This window comes from Podarcis tiliguerta, assembly GCF_965153285.1.
Source record: "Podarcis tiliguerta genome assembly, chromosome: 5".
Lineage (NCBI taxonomy): Eukaryota > Metazoa > Chordata > Lepidosauria > Squamata > Lacertidae > Podarcis > Podarcis tiliguerta.
The window spans coordinates 90,982,631-91,000,034 of NC_139538.1; the positions used below are offsets into that span (position 1 = coordinate 90,982,631).

The 17,404-nt window shown below is 47.6% G+C and overlaps 1 protein-coding gene across 5 annotated transcripts in view; it reads right to left on the bottom strand.

Moving 5' to 3' along the window:
• FGFRL1 (fibroblast growth factor receptor like 1) overlaps window positions 1-16,919 on the bottom strand; it is a 176,917-nt gene extending 159,998 nt beyond the window's left edge. Inside the window, exons 1-2 of one of the 5 annotated variants that reach the window (XM_083440798.1) lie at window positions 16,553-16,919; window positions 14,546-14,654 (exon numbers count right to left, since the gene is read on the bottom strand). In XM_083440798.1, the coding sequence (XP_083296924.1) occupies window positions 14,546-14,654; window positions 16,553-16,633 (190 nt within the window). In that variant the 5' untranslated portion in view covers window positions 16,634-16,919. The other 4 variants (XM_083440799.1, XM_083440797.1, XM_083440801.1 and 1 more) reach the window with 4 other exon arrangements.
• Window positions 16,920-17,404: the final 485 nt, after the last annotated feature.

Sequence of the window (17,404 nt, forward strand, 5' to 3'; positions counted from 1 at the left end):
AGACAGTGCTGGTGCTACCCAAATTTCTGAGTTATTGTTTCTTTCCTCCTGGAATACGCTTTTCAAGCAGTGCCTTCCATGCACGTTTGCTGTGATGAAACACGGGACAAATCCAGAGCACACTGTGCAAGAAGCAGAGATGTGCACTTGTGGTTGTATTAAAACTGGCTGTAATTACACAATGTGGATAAACCCAAAGCCAAGTACAATCGTAGATTTGGAAAGTACCCTACGGGTCACCTAGCCACACCCCATGCAATGCTACCATAAGATATTGTTATGAACACTAACTCAGAAAAATTAACCTTTGGAAAACCAGTGATTGTCCACAAATGTTTACTTGGCATTAGGTAAAGGTAAAGGAACCCCTGACCGTTAGGTCCAGTCGCAGACAAGTCTGGGGTTGTGGTGTTCATCTCGCTTTACTGCCCAAGGGAGCTGGCGTTTGTCCGCAGACAGTTTTTCCGGGTCATGTGGCCAGCGTGACTAAGCCGCTTCTGGCGAAACCAGAGTAGCGCACGGAAACGCCGTTTACCTTCCCACTGGAATGGTACCTATTTACTTTGACATGCTTTTGAACTCTAGGTTGGCAGGAACTGGGACTGAGCAATGGGAGCTCACCCCATCACGGGGATTTGAACCGCCAACCTCCTGATCAGCATTACATACATTATAAATCGGTTGCCAAAATTGTGTACTCAGAGCCAACCCTACCTTTAGGAATAGTGGGCCTCTGGTTTCAGATAGCAGGTGGTGCAGCGAAATGAGCGTGTGCCCCCACAAGCCCCCATTGCACCAGCAAATGAATGCATGCAGACCCCACCAGCTACCACCATTCCACTTAGCCTCTAACCAATGCTCCATGGTCAAGCAAACTCCCACCTGCACTCAATAACACCGCCCCCTCCCCGTCACCTGAGCTTCTACCAAGCTGCTTCAGTCCCCACTTCTGCTAGGTCAGCTTCTTGCTCATTTTGACCTGCATCAGCATCAGCAGCTGCACTTCAAATAAAAGAGAAAGCTAGCAATGGCAACTACCTGATTGGACACTCAATGGCCCCTTGGTATATATACATACACCATAGAATCATAGAATCATAGAGTTGGAAGAGACCACAAGGCCCATCGAGTCCAACCCCCTGCCAAGCAGGAAACACCATCAGAGCACTCCTGACATATGGTTGTCAAGCCTCTGCTTAAAGACCTCCAAAGAAGGAGACTCCAGCACTCTCCTTGGCAGCAAATTCCACTGTCAAACAGCTCTTACTGTCAGGAAGTTCTTCCTAATGTTTAGGTGGAATCTTCTTTCTTGTAGTTTGGCTCCATTGCTCCGTGTCCGCTTCTCTGGAGCAGCAGAAAACAACCTTTCTCCCTCCTCTATATGACATCCTTTTATATATTTGAACATGGCTATCATATCACCCCTTAACCTCCTTTCCTCCTTTTCTCCAGGCTAAACATGCCCAGCTCCCTTAGCCGTTCCTCATAAGGCATCTTTTCCAGGCCTTTGACCATTTTGGTTGCCCTCCTCTGGACACGTTCCAGTTTGTCAGTGTCCTTCTTGAACTGTGGTGCCCAGAACTGGACACAGTACTCCAGGTGAGGTCTGACCAGAGCAGAATACAGTGGCACTATTACTTCCCTTGATCTAGATGCTATACTCCTACTGATGCAGCCCAGAATTGCATTGGCTTTTTTAGCTGCCGCGTCACACTGTTGGCTCATGTCAAGTTTGTGGTCAACCAAGACTCCTAGATCCTTTTCACATGTACTGCTCTCAAGCCAGGTGTCACCCATCTTGTATTTGTGCCTCTCATTTTTTTTGCCCAAGTGCAATACTTTACATTTCTCCCTGTTAAAATTCATCTTGTTTGTTTTTGCCCAGTTCTCTAGAGCACTAGACTGGGCAGCACCCACTCGCATGCAGAGATACCTTATATAGGCCTCCCACAAGTCTTGCCTGGCCGGATCTCCCAATCTGGGGCGGCTTCTCTGGGGTGGTGCAACATCTAGGGTAAGTGGTGACTGACAGTAAGGAGAGAAGTGGGTTCTGCTTCAGGCAGAAAAATGGCTTGGGCTTGCCCTGTGTGCATTCTCATCCATCGGAGTAAGAAACCTGAACAACTGAGTGAATAGTAGAAGGATCTGGAGCACAAAAACTCATTTTTTTGTGATTTTGGGCAAAACTAAAAAAAAAAAAAAATCTAAACAACATTTGTGTCCGGATTTTAACTTTTTGAAATATGTCAACCCAAGTTTTTCTGCCAATCTATAAAAGCATGAACTGTTACCCATTTGTTGTTAATTGCAAAAAGTGCATATGAGTGTAGGTCCATGTTTAGCACTGTAATCAAGGTGAGAAGAAGCAGGCCTTGGACCAGTCATTTTAAAATTGCAATCTGAGGAAACCTGATGTTCCTTTAAAGTTTACTATGGAGACCTCAATGAAAGCTAGGAAGTTTGAAAACCACTATTAAAAATTAACTCCTCAAACCTAATAACAGCAACTTCTGAGTGTGAGCTTAGGATCCAAAAATGGCGTGCTTGTTTGCATCCTTTGGTGGCAAGGACTGCATGAATGGCAAATGTCTAACACAGGAAGAACCGGAGTAAAACACTCTCCGATGAGACATCTGATTAAATTCTCCTAAGCCAATTTCACACATTGAGCGGGGGAGGGACAAACGTTTTTCTGTGTCTTACTAAGCAGGAAACCCCAATCCCATTAATCCTTGATGAAATTAGTCTGGACAATGCAGCACTTCCGATTGACTCAACAACTTCTATTGACATGCATAGCCAGCCAACAAGTGGGGCTTGGTGCGGGTCTATATTGTTAGTACCACAGGGCCTGGTCTACGTCTCTGTAACCAGGTAACAGAGAGCTAAGGGCGAAACCATATTTGGCGGTTGCTTTTCAGCAGAGTTCAGAAGGAAAGTGTTGCAGAAAGTCGCAGCTCCTAAACCAACCTTCCCATGTGCATCGAACAATGACTTAAAATATTTATTTGGAAAGGAATGTACACTAAATATTATTGCGTAATCTGAGCTGCAAGTTGCTCGTGGTCTGAAAAGATCTCTCTGTTTCCATGTCGCTGAGGGTTCCAACTTTCCAGGCTTGCATTAATATGCCTTTGACACCTTCCTAATATTAGTTTTCCAATTCGGCTTCAGTTGCAGTGGGAAAGAAAATGTGTTTATTATTATTTAACAGGTGGTCCAAATAAATGAGCTACAAGGGCACGTGATCCACCAGGCAGCGGAGTAACAGCATCATTCATTCATTCATTCATTCATTCAATTTATATACTGCCCTATACCAGGAGGTCTCAGGCCGGTTCACAGAATAAGGGTGGTGCTGTGGGTTAAACCACAGAGCCTAGGACTTGCTGATCAGAAGGTTGGTGGTTCGAATCCCTGCGATGGGGTGAGCTCCCGTTGCTCAGTCCCTGCTCCTGCCAACCTAGCAGTTCGAAAGCACGTCAAAGTGCAAGTAGATAAATAGGTACCGTTCCAGCGGGAAGGTAAACGGCGTTTCCGTGTGCTGCTCTGGTTCGCCAGAAGCGGCTTAGTCATGCTGGCCACATGACCCGGAAGCTGTACGCCGGCTCCCTCGGCCAATAAAGCGAGATGAGCGCCGCAACCCCAGAGTCGGTCACGACTGGACCTAATGGTCAGGAGTCCCTTTACCTTTACTTTATACCAGGAGGTCGCAGGCCGGTTCACAGAATAAAATCAAAATATAAAACCACAAAATGCACAATTGAAACAAAAACAACAACCCCAAAAAACCCACGTCATTTTAAAAGGGCATCGGATGTCAATCAATCAAAGGCCTGGTTAAAGAGGAACATTTTTGCCTGGCACCTAAAGGTGTTTAATGAAGGCACCAGGCGAACTTCCCTGGGGAGAGCATCCCACAGATGCAGAGAAGGCCTGTTCTCATGTTGCCACCCTCTGGACCTCTCAAAGAAGAGGCACACTAAGAAGGGCCTAAAAAGATGATCTCAGGGTCTGGGTAGGTTCATATGGAAAGTTTAGTTCCAGAGGATAGGTTTTACAGTGAAAAAGGCCCAAGGTTCAATTTCAGTCAAGGACTCTACGGTAGAAGGGCTGGGAATAATTTCTGAGGCCTTGGGAGAGCAGCGACCAGGAAGGTAAGAAGATAGGAGTCTAGATGAATTCATCTGTTATAAGACTTGCACTTGCTGTGCGTGAGATGAAGGACGTCAGCCCTGCTCTCTGCTGGGGTCAGCTGTATGAAGGAGTTTCCCAAGGGGGCCTTGGCCACACAGCCAATCCGGCCATGTCTCTACCTACCTCACGTCTGACATCACATATGTGGGGCAAGTAGGTACCGTTTGAGGAAAATGGCCTCGCAGACCCAATTGGTGGGCCTAATCTGGACCGCAGGCTAGAGATCTCCCCACCCCATAGCTGTCAACTTACAGATTTGAAAATAAGGGACCAGCAGCCAAAATAAGGGACCTGCAGCCTCACCTGTTCCAGGCACTCCAGTCTTCCTGTCCTCCTGCAGTCTGGTCAAACTCATGCTGGGTAACTTTGAGAACACTGTCCAACCAACTTTGTAACCAGACGTTCCACTGAATAGAAGCTGAATCACATGCACCACAAGGCCTATGCAGCCTCAACTTAAGATGGCTCCCCGGCCTGGCTTTGCACTGCAAAGTTTGCAGCAGCACGTGCAACAAAATGGCGTCCGGCATTCAAAACCCCCCCTCAGATTGCATTAACTAGCCACACACAAGGCATGCAAGCTCCACCCCCCCGTCATTCTTAGACTTCTTATTGGGTAAGCAACACAGCCAAGCAACACAGTTGGAGCCTCCCTCCTCCCTGGCCGGCAGGGAGGGAGGGAGAGGAGCTGCTTCCTTTGAAATTTAAGGGACATAATTTAAGGGACATTTAAGGGACATCCATGAATAAGGGACAGCAGCGGGACATGGCGCTGGAATAAGGGACTGTCCCTTTAAAATAAGGGACACTTGCCAGCTTATGCCCGCCCCTTCTGCAACACATCTTACCTAGTCATTGATCTGATTGATTTTCCCTCCCGACCCCACAGAAACCTTAATCTGGTACTGCTCCTATGGATCACCCCCATCTCTCATTCTTCATAATTTGTCCTTAATGCATCAACATTTTACAGGGCCAAGGACAGAAGTTTGTATCTTAGATTCAGATAGGTGCAAGGAACCATCACAACCTGGTTTGTCAGCTACTTTTCAGAACAATTAAACTGCACTCTACATGAATGGATGTGTAATGGATCCAAGCAACACAACATACTACTTTTCTGGAATTTCCATAGGGGCCTTTTCACTGCTAACACGAAATACCATTAAATTGGCAAGTACAATTTGACAACCCATTTTGAAACTGCCCTGGTAGGCGTGGGGGACAGCTATGGCATCCCCCCCACCAAAAGTTAAAAACAACCACTGCCCAAGTTTTTCAGTTTTTTCTTTCTTTCTGGAATTATCAGCTCTCCAGTTCTTCAAGTACAAATACGGACAGTTCCAAAAATACCCATTAAAAAAGCAACAGAACCTGAGAGGCATCTAGCTTGTGACACATCTTCCATTACTCCTTCCACAGTCACTTGACAGGATACCTAAGATTGTGTAAATCTTTCATGAAATAAATTTAACAGGCATGAAAAGAAATCACTTTGTTTCCTGCCAAGAGTGAAACTTTTCTTCAGCAATTATGGGAGGGGAGGGGGGGCTGGAGACTCAAAAAGGACAAAAATCAAGACAAATCTAAGTTTTCTCCAAGAGGTCTCTGTTCCCAATTTACATTTTTCTTCCTTTACTGACGTTCAAAATTAAGTTTGAGCACTTAATATAAGAAGTAGCCTAGAGTTATTGGCTGGATTTCTTCCTGAAAATTGGATGGGTTCTGATGAAATAAAACTTAGGTTATTCAGAGCACTGCTGGATACCATGTTTCTACAAAAACACAATGGGGAGACTGTATAATCAGGGCAACTAACCAAAATGCAAGGCAGCGATGTTTATCTGACTTGTGAAGGGAGGGGGGGGAATCGGAGAGGGGCTTGGATTTTGAGGGTAGGCAGTTTGCATTAACTCATAAAATGCAGTGCTGGCTGTGTGAATCCGATCCGAGCCGCCGGGTCGCTGCCCACTGTGGAGGGGGGGTGCCAGGCATGCGGTGTGGTGCGGAGAGAGAGCGAGGGACTATCTGGGGGAGGGACAGTGCAGCGGGGGGCACAAATTACTTGCCTTGCCCCGGGTGCTGACAACCCACGCTAGGCCACTGGTCCTAGCCCCTGTTTCCCACCCTTATGCTTTTGTCCCTGTCCAGTTAATGACTAATTCTAAGGCCTTTTGATGTCTTCACCTATTTTCAAAATTGTGAAGTCTGATGGTGGCGAAGCTGGGGTTTGGAAATAAAGGCACCCTCATCAGAGAGCCATGGGTGACTGCAGCTTTCGGTTGAGTGAACATTCAGTGAAAAATGCTGGTTGGTTGCCATGTAATGTATAAAACAGCTCTTAGGCTTGCAATACCACATCACAAAGTGACACTAAAAAACGGGGGGGGGGTGTTACTTTGTCTCAACTGCAGGCAAATTTACTAGGCCAGATGTTTAGAGCAGACCAACTTACTTGCAACAGATGCAATAGGCCAGAGAAAAATTGGTGCGGATTGTGGGCAGGGAACAAAGACTGTGTAACTTCCAGAATATGGAAGAAGAGTTACTATAGCTTCATAAAACACTCACTTTATAACCAAGAGGCTAATACTATACTAGCAGTGACCTATGAAAGAGTCTTCACAACCCCACAAGAGATAAATAAATGCCTGTGACCTGATGGGGTCAACAGATACACCACCAGGTTAGAACTGATGTGGATAATCACTTTTGTTAACTCTTCCAACGGAGCTCCATAGTAGCCTATAGGTCATCCCGTTTTACCCTCACGACAAACCTGTCAGGTAGGTTAGATGAAGAGACAGGGCCAAGGTCACCTGCAAGCTCCACTGCTGAGCAGGTATCAAAACCTAGATTCTGTCCTCCTCCTTTTCCTTGCACAAAAGGATTTCATTTTTGCCACCAGGGAACAGAGATATTTTGGGCTTGCTCCACCTTCATCCCTCATCTTCCTTGCTCAAGGGCTCTCACAGTTTTCTTTCTCCCAACATGTTTTTAAGTCAATGTGATATATTCAACTAAACCATCTCATCACTGCAAGTATTTCCCCTTGTGCCCTTCTCCTCCCACCACTGCTCTACGCTCTCCCCAAATCTTCTCCAAGGAGTTGGGGAAATCCCTAGACCAGATTTAGGGGGTACAAAAGGGGAGGAGAATGTTCCATTGAGGAAGCAGGAAATACTGCACTGATAGAACACTCGCCTTGCACCATGTTGGGATTACAGTGGCACCTCAGGTTACATACGCTTCAGATTACAGACTCCGCTAACCCAAAAATAGTGCTTCAGGTTAAGAACTTTGCTTCAGGATGAGAAAAGAAATCGTGCTCCGGCGGCGCAGTGGCAACAGGAGGCCCCATTAGCTAAAGTGGTGCTTCAGGTTAAGAACAGTTTCAGGTTAAGTACGGACCTCCGGAACGAATTAAGTACTTAACCTGAGGTACCACTGTATACCCATTACCTTGTCTTCAGGGGCACTGTTTTTGTTTGTTTGTTTGTTTGTTTGTTTGTTTAAACAATTTGTGTACCACTTACTCATGGTTATCTCTAAGCAGTGTACACAACCCAATACAATAAGACCAAAATCATGAAATAAAGCTATAAAATCAAGAGTTTAGTTAAAAAGCTTGTGGGAATAATAAAGTCTTCAGTGAACGCTGGTAGTTCAACAGAGAAGGGGGCCTGTCACTTCAACTAGAAGGGACTTCCACAAAATTGGGCCCACTCAACACATGACACCTTGCAGACCTGAGCCACAGGGAACCACTAACAGTGGCTCCTGCAAAGACCTCAGCGGCTGGGTTGGAATATAAGCTGTGTCAGAGGTATCCAGTTGGTAAGGGCCTTGTAAATTAATACAAGAACCCTGAACCTGGTCAGGTAGCATGTGGACCCAAGCTTTTGAGCCCAGGACTTATGTGCTGGCTATGGTCTGTCCCCTTCGACAGTCGAGCCACAATGTTCTGCACCAGCTGGAGCCTTCGGATCAGGCCAAAGGGTAGCTCCACACAGACTGCTCTGCAATAATCGACTCTTAAGGCTACTAATGAATCACTGTCTGCCAAACTGTGGCACAGCAATTCTCTGGCTGTTTCTGCACTGGTGCCCTCCCTCCTTCCCAGGACTAAAAGCAACAGTGAACTTTGCCTGACGAACCATCTATTTTCTTTTAGTTACACTTCAAAAGGATTTTACTTGCCATGCCAAAAATCGTGAATCGCTGCAATACGGATTAAGAATGAAGGTCTTAATTCCAGTGACCCCTCTCACATAAGCACAGGACACATTTGCAGTTTTTCACAGCAAGTCCGACATTTTCACCTTTTGACTACATTTAAACGATAAGATTCCTCATGAAAGGAAATAGGTCACAAGCTTTGAATGAATCCCCAAACATGGCAGGAAAAGTACAGTGGTAGCTCGGGTTACAAACACCTCGGGTTATAAACGCTTTGGGTTACAGACTCTGCTAACCCAGGAGTAGTACCTCGGGTTCAGAACTTTACCTCAGGATGAGAACAGAAATCGTGCGGCGGCAGTGGGGGGCCCCATTAGCTAAAGTGGTACCTCAGGTTAAGAACAGTTTCAGGTTAAGAATGGACCTCTGGAACAAGTTAAGTTCGTAACCCGAAGTACCACTGTAATAGGAAAACCCAATTCAGGTCAAAAATAGGCCTTCAAAATTTACCATGATCCCCTGGAACATGAAAGAACTAAACTATTTGGGTATATTGGGTGGTATCCAATGTAGCACTCATTTGAAGTCTCTCAGTGGTATACAGTGGTGCCTCAGGTTACATATGCTTCAGGTTACAGACTCCGCTGACCCAGAAATAGTGCTTCAGGTTAAGAACTTTGCTTCAGGATGAGAACAGAAATCGGGCTCCGGCAGCGCAGCGGCAGCAGAAGGCCCCATTAGCTAAAGTAGTGTTTCAGGTTAAGAACAGTTTCAGGTTAAGTACGGACCTCCAGAACGAATTAAGTACTTAACCTGAGGTACCACTGTATTTGTTAAAATGGATTTTAATAATTGTGTGAAATTAACCATTGAGTGACCTGGAAGAACTTATCTTCTCATTCCCTAACCACTGGACATGCTGGCTTGGTCCAAGAATATTTGGAGTGCACCACATTGGCTCTTCCTGCTATAGACCATGAGAGGAACAAGAGACTGCCCTGTATTTTCACATTGCCGGGAAAAACCAAGAACTCCTGACTAAAGAGCAATCTACACAAAGAACTACTCCAGCTGAAACTAAACACATGCTCCTTGATGTAAAAGTGAAACAGAAGGCAAACATTTTGACATGAAATAAAACAATCATTTTTTTCATATAACCAAAGGAAAAGAGTTTCCACTAAGCACTGCAACACTGGGATTAATTTGAAAGCAGACCATTTGAAGGGGAAGAAACCGTGATTTTACAAGTCAATGGAGACCAGGTTGGGTGCTACAAATTTATGGAGAAGGAGAAAGCTGCATTGATAACTCTCAAACTCAGTAAGTAAAAGGCGGCATTCAGAGTATTCCCCCAACCCAAGGCAAACTAAAAGGTCTTTGTGTGACTATCATGGAGTTTACATACAATGTAAAAAAACCTAAACCAGTCAAATATCAGATTCACTCGATTCATTTTTCTGTGAGTACCATAGACAAAGCTGATTTAGGTAGCAATAATATACATGGGTGGCGCTGTGGTCTAAACCACAGAGCCTAGAGCTTGCTGATCAGAAGGCTGGCGGTTCGAATCCCCGCAACAGGGTGAGCTCCCGTTGCTCGACCCCTGCTCCTGCCAACCTAGCAGTTCGAAAACACGTCAAAGTGCAAGTAGATAAATAGGTACCACTCCGGCGGGAAGGTAAATGGCGTTTCCATGCGCTGCTCTGGTTTGCCAGAAGCAGCTTAGTTATGCTGGCCATATGACCCAGAAACTGTACATTGGCTCCCTTGGCAAATAAAGCGAGATGAGCACCACAACCCCAGAGTTGCCTGCGACCAGACCTAACAATCAGGGGTCCCTTTACCTTTTTAAGATACACACTTACCTAGGACTAAGTCTCAAAGTCAATAGGGTGTGCACCTGAGAAGACAACCTAGATTGTACTGCACAAACACACACACAAATATGTTACAGTGATTGTTAATACACACGAAATATTTGTTAATCTTATTTGCTGCCATAGCGTTCAGTCTAGTCAAGTTGTATGGAATCAATTTCAACCTGTTACCTGCATGGACAAGTAAAACCAAACCACATGTCTTCTTAACACTTGCCCATCCTAGCTCACAGAAAGGAGCTAGATAGGGCTGGGCAATGGGCTTCATGGGTTGGTGAATGCTTCCCTCTTGGAGGGAGCCTTCCCAGAACCCCTTAAAGAGGTGGTTATCAAGCCGCTTCTTTAAAAAAGCTATTTGGACCCCACCACTATGGCCAATTATCACCCAGTCTCAAATATTCCATTCCTGGGCAAGGTGATTGAGTGGGTGGTTGTGGAACAACTCCAGGCCCACCCGGAGGATGCAGGTTATTTGGACCCCTTCCAGTCGGGTTCCAGGCCCCATTATGGGACTGAAACCACCTCAATCACTCACTTGTGGGGTACCTGAGGGCTCCGTCCTCTCTGTCCACCAATATGCAGGTGATGCCCAGCTCTACCTCTTGTTTAAATTGGGCCCAGTGAAAGTGGCGAATGTCCTGTGTGTCTGGAGGCGATTGGAGGATGGATGGGAGTTAACGGATTGAGGTTGAATCCCAACAAGACAGAAGTACTGTTTTGGGGGGACAGGTGGCAGCCAGTGTGAGGGACTCCCTGGTCCTGAATGGGGTAACTGTGCTGCTAAAGGACAAGGTGGCCTTGGGGTCATTTTGGACTCACAGCTGTCCATAGAGAAGGAGTTTAATTCTGTGTCCAGAGTGGCTGTTTAGCAGCTCCATCTGGTACGCCACCTGAGATCCTACCCGCCTGCACACTGTCTCGCCAGAGTGGTCTATGCTCTGGTTATCTCCCACTTGGACTAATGCAATGCACTCTATGTTGGGTTACCTTTGAAGGTGACTCGAAAACTACAACTAATCCAGAATGCAGCTGCCAGACTGGTGACTGGGACTAGTTCTGAGTGCCATTCACAAAGGCAGATGCCCAGTTTAATCTAAGCACATGCACATGCGATCACCTGACCATGGAAACTCCACAGGATTGTTATCCCAGAATGACTCCTTGTGATGTCAGCCCTCTGGGGCATTTGAAGGCTCTGAGATGAAACAAACAATTGGAGTCTCTTGAAGCACCTGTTCTATTATACTTCCAAATTTTCCAGCCCAATATAATCTGGTGTATCATCCAGTAGCCCGAAACTGATGCAAAAGCTTGCCCAGGGAATCTCGAATGCTTGTGTAATCCTTTCAGATTAGAGGAAAATAATGTACGTGACGTGAGAAGTACAGGATCCAGGAATTTTAGAGCACGTCCAAATACACATGGAAAAGAATATCACACTCCCTTCATGCCATCATCTGGCAATACTCTTAATTTTACTTGAATCGACATTTCTGAGTTTAATTCTGTTTCATACAGAGAAATCCCATTTTGTTTTCGAATCTGTATTGTGCAGCTCAGTGCAAATGTTCTGACCCACAAAGTCCAAAAGGACTGTCAGACTGCGCAAATCAAGTGCTCTACATCATTCTTCTTCCCAAAGCTTCATATCTGAACATTCCAGAATCCTGCAATGCAGGCTATCTCATTTAGTACTCAGCTGTGTCGCCCATAATGCAACCATCTCCTCCAAAACAAGCCCAGGAGCAGCCACACTCCATCCTCATTCTCAAATTAGTTTTACCCCAATCCCTCCTTTCGTCTCCATCCTTCCTACCCCTAATAGACAATTCCTGTTTATTAAGCCCACGAACGGGCAGCTACTGCAAATTTGTAGGTGACTCTGTTCTCCAGGCACCACTGCAATGAGTGGGAATGCAGTTTGTCACTCAAACCAACCTATTAATGTATGGTCAAGCTGCATAATAAAGTTTACATTATCTAGTAAGAGCTTCATAATTATGACACATACTTAAGACAGTGTGGCCTCTTAATGTCTTACCAATTGGGGAGCAAGAAATCTCATTTTCCTTACGTCTGGAAGTAGAGCAAAAGTTTTACCACTCCATTATTAAAATCTGGCAGGGCCACAAATATAAGAGGCAGCTCTACCCTGCAAGCTGCCACTTAGATGTTCCTGTTCTAACCCACTCAGTTATTCCTTCTTAACACAAATTAACCATGTGACTTCACCCCGTGCTGCACCCAAAACCTGAGTGGTTGAAATAGGAAACTCTTCTATAATTGCAGTGAACATCTACCTGGACCTATGGGGGAAGGAACACACCACAGGCACACTTTAGAAACTGTGACGCTTTCTAGCAGAAAATGATTCTCCATTCATTTTGAAATATACTAAAGCTTTTTTTCAGACTGCAACAGAGCGGTGATCTTTAAGCCTGCCACTTTATCACACTGACATACCGTGTTCCATCAACACTGCATCGTGGAGCTGTAATTATAGCTTTTTCTTTTAAAAAATCACAAACCTATTCTTAGCAATCAAAAGTTCACAAATGTTCATCATTTGTCTCAGGTATCACATTTCCTCTGTAGACAAAGTCCAAAAGAAAAGCCATTATGCTCTTAGTTTAATAAAATATCATTACTTGGGAGACCTGACTGCAAGTGCCACATTGCATTTTGAGCATTCAGTTAAACAACTGACAAATAGTATTTCAAATCAGTTTCACATTCAAAGTAAACACAACACCCTTATTGCCTGTAAGTCATTCTGGATCCTTCCTTGAGTTCTGCATGATATATGAATCTAAATGTATGACATTGTCTCAGTTCATTCCGTACTGTGACTGGACCTTCAGGTCTTTACTATTTTCTTTTCATAAGGCATGCAGCACAAATGGCAGATATATGCAAGGGAATGAGCTCAATAGAGGAAACACACATTAATCAAGTGGACACTAATTCTTGGAGCAAGGCTTTTGACTACCTTCCTGCCGGAGTCATATCTGGTTCATCTACAGTACAGTGGTACCTTGGGTTAAGTACTTAATTCGTTCCGGAGGTCCGTATTTAACCTGAAACTGTACTTAACCTGAAGCACCACATTAGCTAATGGGGCCTCCTGCTGCTGCCGCGCCGCCGGAGCACGATTTCTGTTCTCACCCTGAAGCAAAGTTCTTAACCTGAAGCACTATTTTTGGATTAGCGGAGTCTGTAATCTGAAGCGTATGTAACCTGAGGTACCACTGTAATCCCAACATGGCGCAAGGTGAGTCTGTAACCTGAAGCGTATGTAACCTGAGGTACCACTGTACTTCCAAATTCACTGGCAGTGGTTCTCCAAAGTTTGGGCAGTTTCCCCCATCCCTACCTTTGAGATGCTTCCATTAAGCTTTGACTCTTCCCTATGTCCGCAGCTCACGGGTGCAGTCCAGAACTATCAACAACTATCAGAGTTCTGGCACCTACCTTGAAATGGTATGAACCAGTGCTTAAGCCCATCGTCAAAAGTACACTAAGTTAAAATACCTAGTTAAGTTGGCTTTAATTGAACAGTGCTCTCAACAGGGGGTTTTATGTGTCAAATGAGAAAAACATTTTTTGGTTCCCAATATTTCTTAGCGTCAACATGACTGCTCCAGCCCTCTGATAAGGAAGAGACAGCAACAGCCCCCCTAACTGTTCCTCTGTTAAGTTCTATTCTTTATAAGGAATTATACACTCTACTTCCTTGGTTATTGTTTTTCCTCAGCCTCCCTCTGGTAATGCAACCTGTTTAAGGGAATTTGATCACACACTGAAACCCCAGTGCTAAAATATGTGCTAGCTGTTGAGAACTGTCATTTGCCTGTCACTTGGGTGAACTTAATGGATTTGTTTGTTTAGTTTAGCGCTATTGGGAATACACAGAGCCCGGCTGGGAGAGATTACAGAAGGGGAGAGGCTCTCCTGATCCACCGAGGAATGCAATTGTTTTCCTTTTACTCCAGACTGAAAACTGGAAGCCAACTGCGTATTTTCACACCTAAGAAATAACAGCAACTGGAAAGCCCCCCCAGAGCACACCTGCCTGGCAGGAAAGAAGGACCAAGAGAGAGTATAATAGTTCTGTGAGACAGAATGCCCCATTTGCAAAGAGAAAGCAAGCTTTCTGTGCAACAAGGAACATTATATTATTAGAGGGTCTCTGGAAGGAATTCAAATGCACACAGACAGAATGTATTCCAATGGGGCAAAAATACAGAGCACAAACCACTTGCAGGCAGCCTGAGGCCCTCTCTGCTTACCTCTCACAGAATCAGCAAACACAAGAACGCCCACAAAAAGCAGCACAAACTGAATTTCCATTTCAAAAGCTGGATTGTCTCTAGTTTCCAATTCGTTCTTCTTTCCAACCTGGAAATAGGAGAGCAGGGAAAGTTGGGGGGGGGGGGTAGAGAGAGAGAGAGAGAGAGAGAGAGAGAGCTGTAAATATCAAATACCGAACTCAAAACTTTATATCAGAATTAAAAAGAACGAAAGTGGTCAGTGGTAAAGATCAAAACGCACTGCCGTGGTTTTAGAAACACACAATCAATTAAACTGTATGTGTTTTTCCAAAAAGAATTACAATAATAATCAGCGCTGCCCTTAAAAAGATCCCTTGCGCTTCTTAAAAGAGAAGAAGGGTATCCGTAATAGAGAAAAGCTGTTTTTTCTGCATAACTGTTAATAGTGCAGCTTTGCATCAGACGGTCTGCAGCAGTGAGTAACGCGCGGGTTCTCTGAAGCTCGAAGCGCACCGATTTCAATCGTTTCGTTTCTTAAGTACTTCTCCAGCAGTAGTACTCTTGTTTTGAAAGACCAACGCGCGCCTCATCCACGGCCGCGAATCCCGCCCGCTTCGCCCGCTCCAGCTCCGGCTCTCCCAACACGCGCCGAATTCCTCCCTCTTGTAAACTCCCCGATTTAAACGTTCTCTGCCCTCGGGACACACAACAACACTCCGGGTCGAGCCTCCGACAAAGCAAATAATTACACGCTGCCATTACCTTACAAATTTGTAACGCCGGCGGGGCCGCGGGGCGCGCGGGGAGGGGGGCGAAGATACACGTGCGCAGCATCCCCACGACAGTAAGCACGCGTGTCAGTAAGCACCCCCAATTCCAGGCTGGCTTGATCGAATGAAAGCCTGCACCAAATCCGCTGTAGCTCGACCACCCTCGCATCTACATGGCGGGGGTGGGGACGACCGAGCGAGCACAGCCTCGCCGCTCAAATGCCCGGCGGAGTCCGGACACTGCCCCGATCCGCAACCGGCATCGCCGCCGACGGGCTGCCCCGCCATCGGCGACGCCTCCTGCCTGCCCTTCCCGCCCGGCAGCGGGCAGTTCCGACGGCGCCGCTCGCTCGCTCGCCCGTCGCCGCCGCCGCCCTCCCGCTTTCCCCGCAAGGCAGCCAGGGGACTCCGCTTCCCCTCGGAAGGAGGCTGCCGCCGCCGCCGCCGCCGCCGCGCGCTTTCCCGACGGGAGTAGCCCGGAGTTGGGCAGCCGCGAGCCGGCGGACACCTGGGACCCCGCGGGCAGCCTCCCTCCCTCCCTCCCCTGGAGGCGCTGCAGCTCCGCGGGCTCCGGACTCGTACCTGGCGACGGCGGGGTCTCCTCACGCCTCGGGGCGCCGGGGCTGCCGCGCCGCTGGGCCGCCGGCGCGCGCTCCGCCTCCCGCTCGCCCCATGTGCCGCGACGCCGAGCGGGCAGCCCAGAGTCCCCTCTCAGCCGCCGGACTTGGCGCGCACTTGTCGGAGGCGCCGCGGCTGCTCTCCTCACAAAGGAGCCGGGCGGACGGAGGAGGAGGCACCGGCTCGGGGCGCTCGGACGGAGGGGGCGGCGGCGGCGGCGGGGCTGGCTGGGGCTGCCGGTCCCTGCGAGCGAGCGAATGAGGGTCGGAGGGAGCGATGCCGCCGCGGCCCGGGCTGCGTCCGCCTCAGGGTCCCGTCGCGGGGGGGCTGGGGGGGCTGGGGCGGGGCTTGGCTTCCCCTTCAGGCTGCGCGATTCTGGACCGCCCCGCCCACCCCCAAACTTCGCACCAATCGCGCCGCCGCCCCGCCCCGCGCTTAACCCTTCGCGTGCCGCGGACCCCTCGGCCGCCGCCGGCCTCCCTTCGCGGCCAGGAAGATGCCGCGTCTGTTCCTCGCGGCCTCGGGAAGGAGCCTCTCTCCTCTGCCCGGCCCGCGGAGCTAGTGCTGTTGCGAAAAGGCGATGCCCCCCACCCGGAAGGAACCACGCCCCCCTCCCCCGGGGCTGGCGACGACCCACCTGTGCAAAAGCTTCCCCCGGGGCGCCCCCGGGCACCGCGTTGGCGATTGAGAGCTTTCTCTTGGTCCAGGTTTCCTCCATCCCTTCCGCGCCGTCTGGGCTTCTGCGTTGCCAGTCCGGGGGCGGCGGGGGAGGTTGTATTCATTTGATTTTCTGATTCGCTCCGGTACATTTGCATTGTTGCGCGTCTGCTGAAATGCAATCCTGGACCTAGGAGCTCATTGCAAACTCATTGCAAACTCATTGGAGTTTGCAATCCAAACCCTAGGAGCTCCCCCATCCTCTTCCAGTCGGGGAGGAAGGCAACTGCGTGCCCCTCGGAGATCCTCAGTCTCACCCCCAGGACCGAGAGCCGCTCTTCGTTGCCAACACAAGAAAAACAAATGGGAGGGAAGTTCGGTTTCTCAGCAACTAAAATATTGGTCTTACCTTTGCGAAAGCCGCCGCAGCAGCAGCAGCTCCGTTGCTCCTCCTGGGGCGCAATCACACGCGCGGTGAAACAGCGCCGCGGGTTGTGCCGAAGGCATTCTTGGTATCAGTTTTAATCTGCGTTCAAACTCTTAATAAGGCTAAGTAATTTGTGCTGGCAAATCACGAGCATCAACAGCAGAGCGGTAACTTGGGCCGAGCATGTTTTTTTCCCCTCAAACCATTTATCCTTTTCTCTGTGACACTTCTCACTCTTTGTATTTTCCTGAATGGCTTTGGATAGGAAAGTGGATTGCTATTGTTTGCTGCTTTTTCCCATGATCTTCAGGAATTCAGAGAAGATGTTATCATACCCATTTAGTCTCTTTTCAGGAGCTGATCGCCCCTTTTCTATTTCATCCTCATAGAATGACTGACCATTTA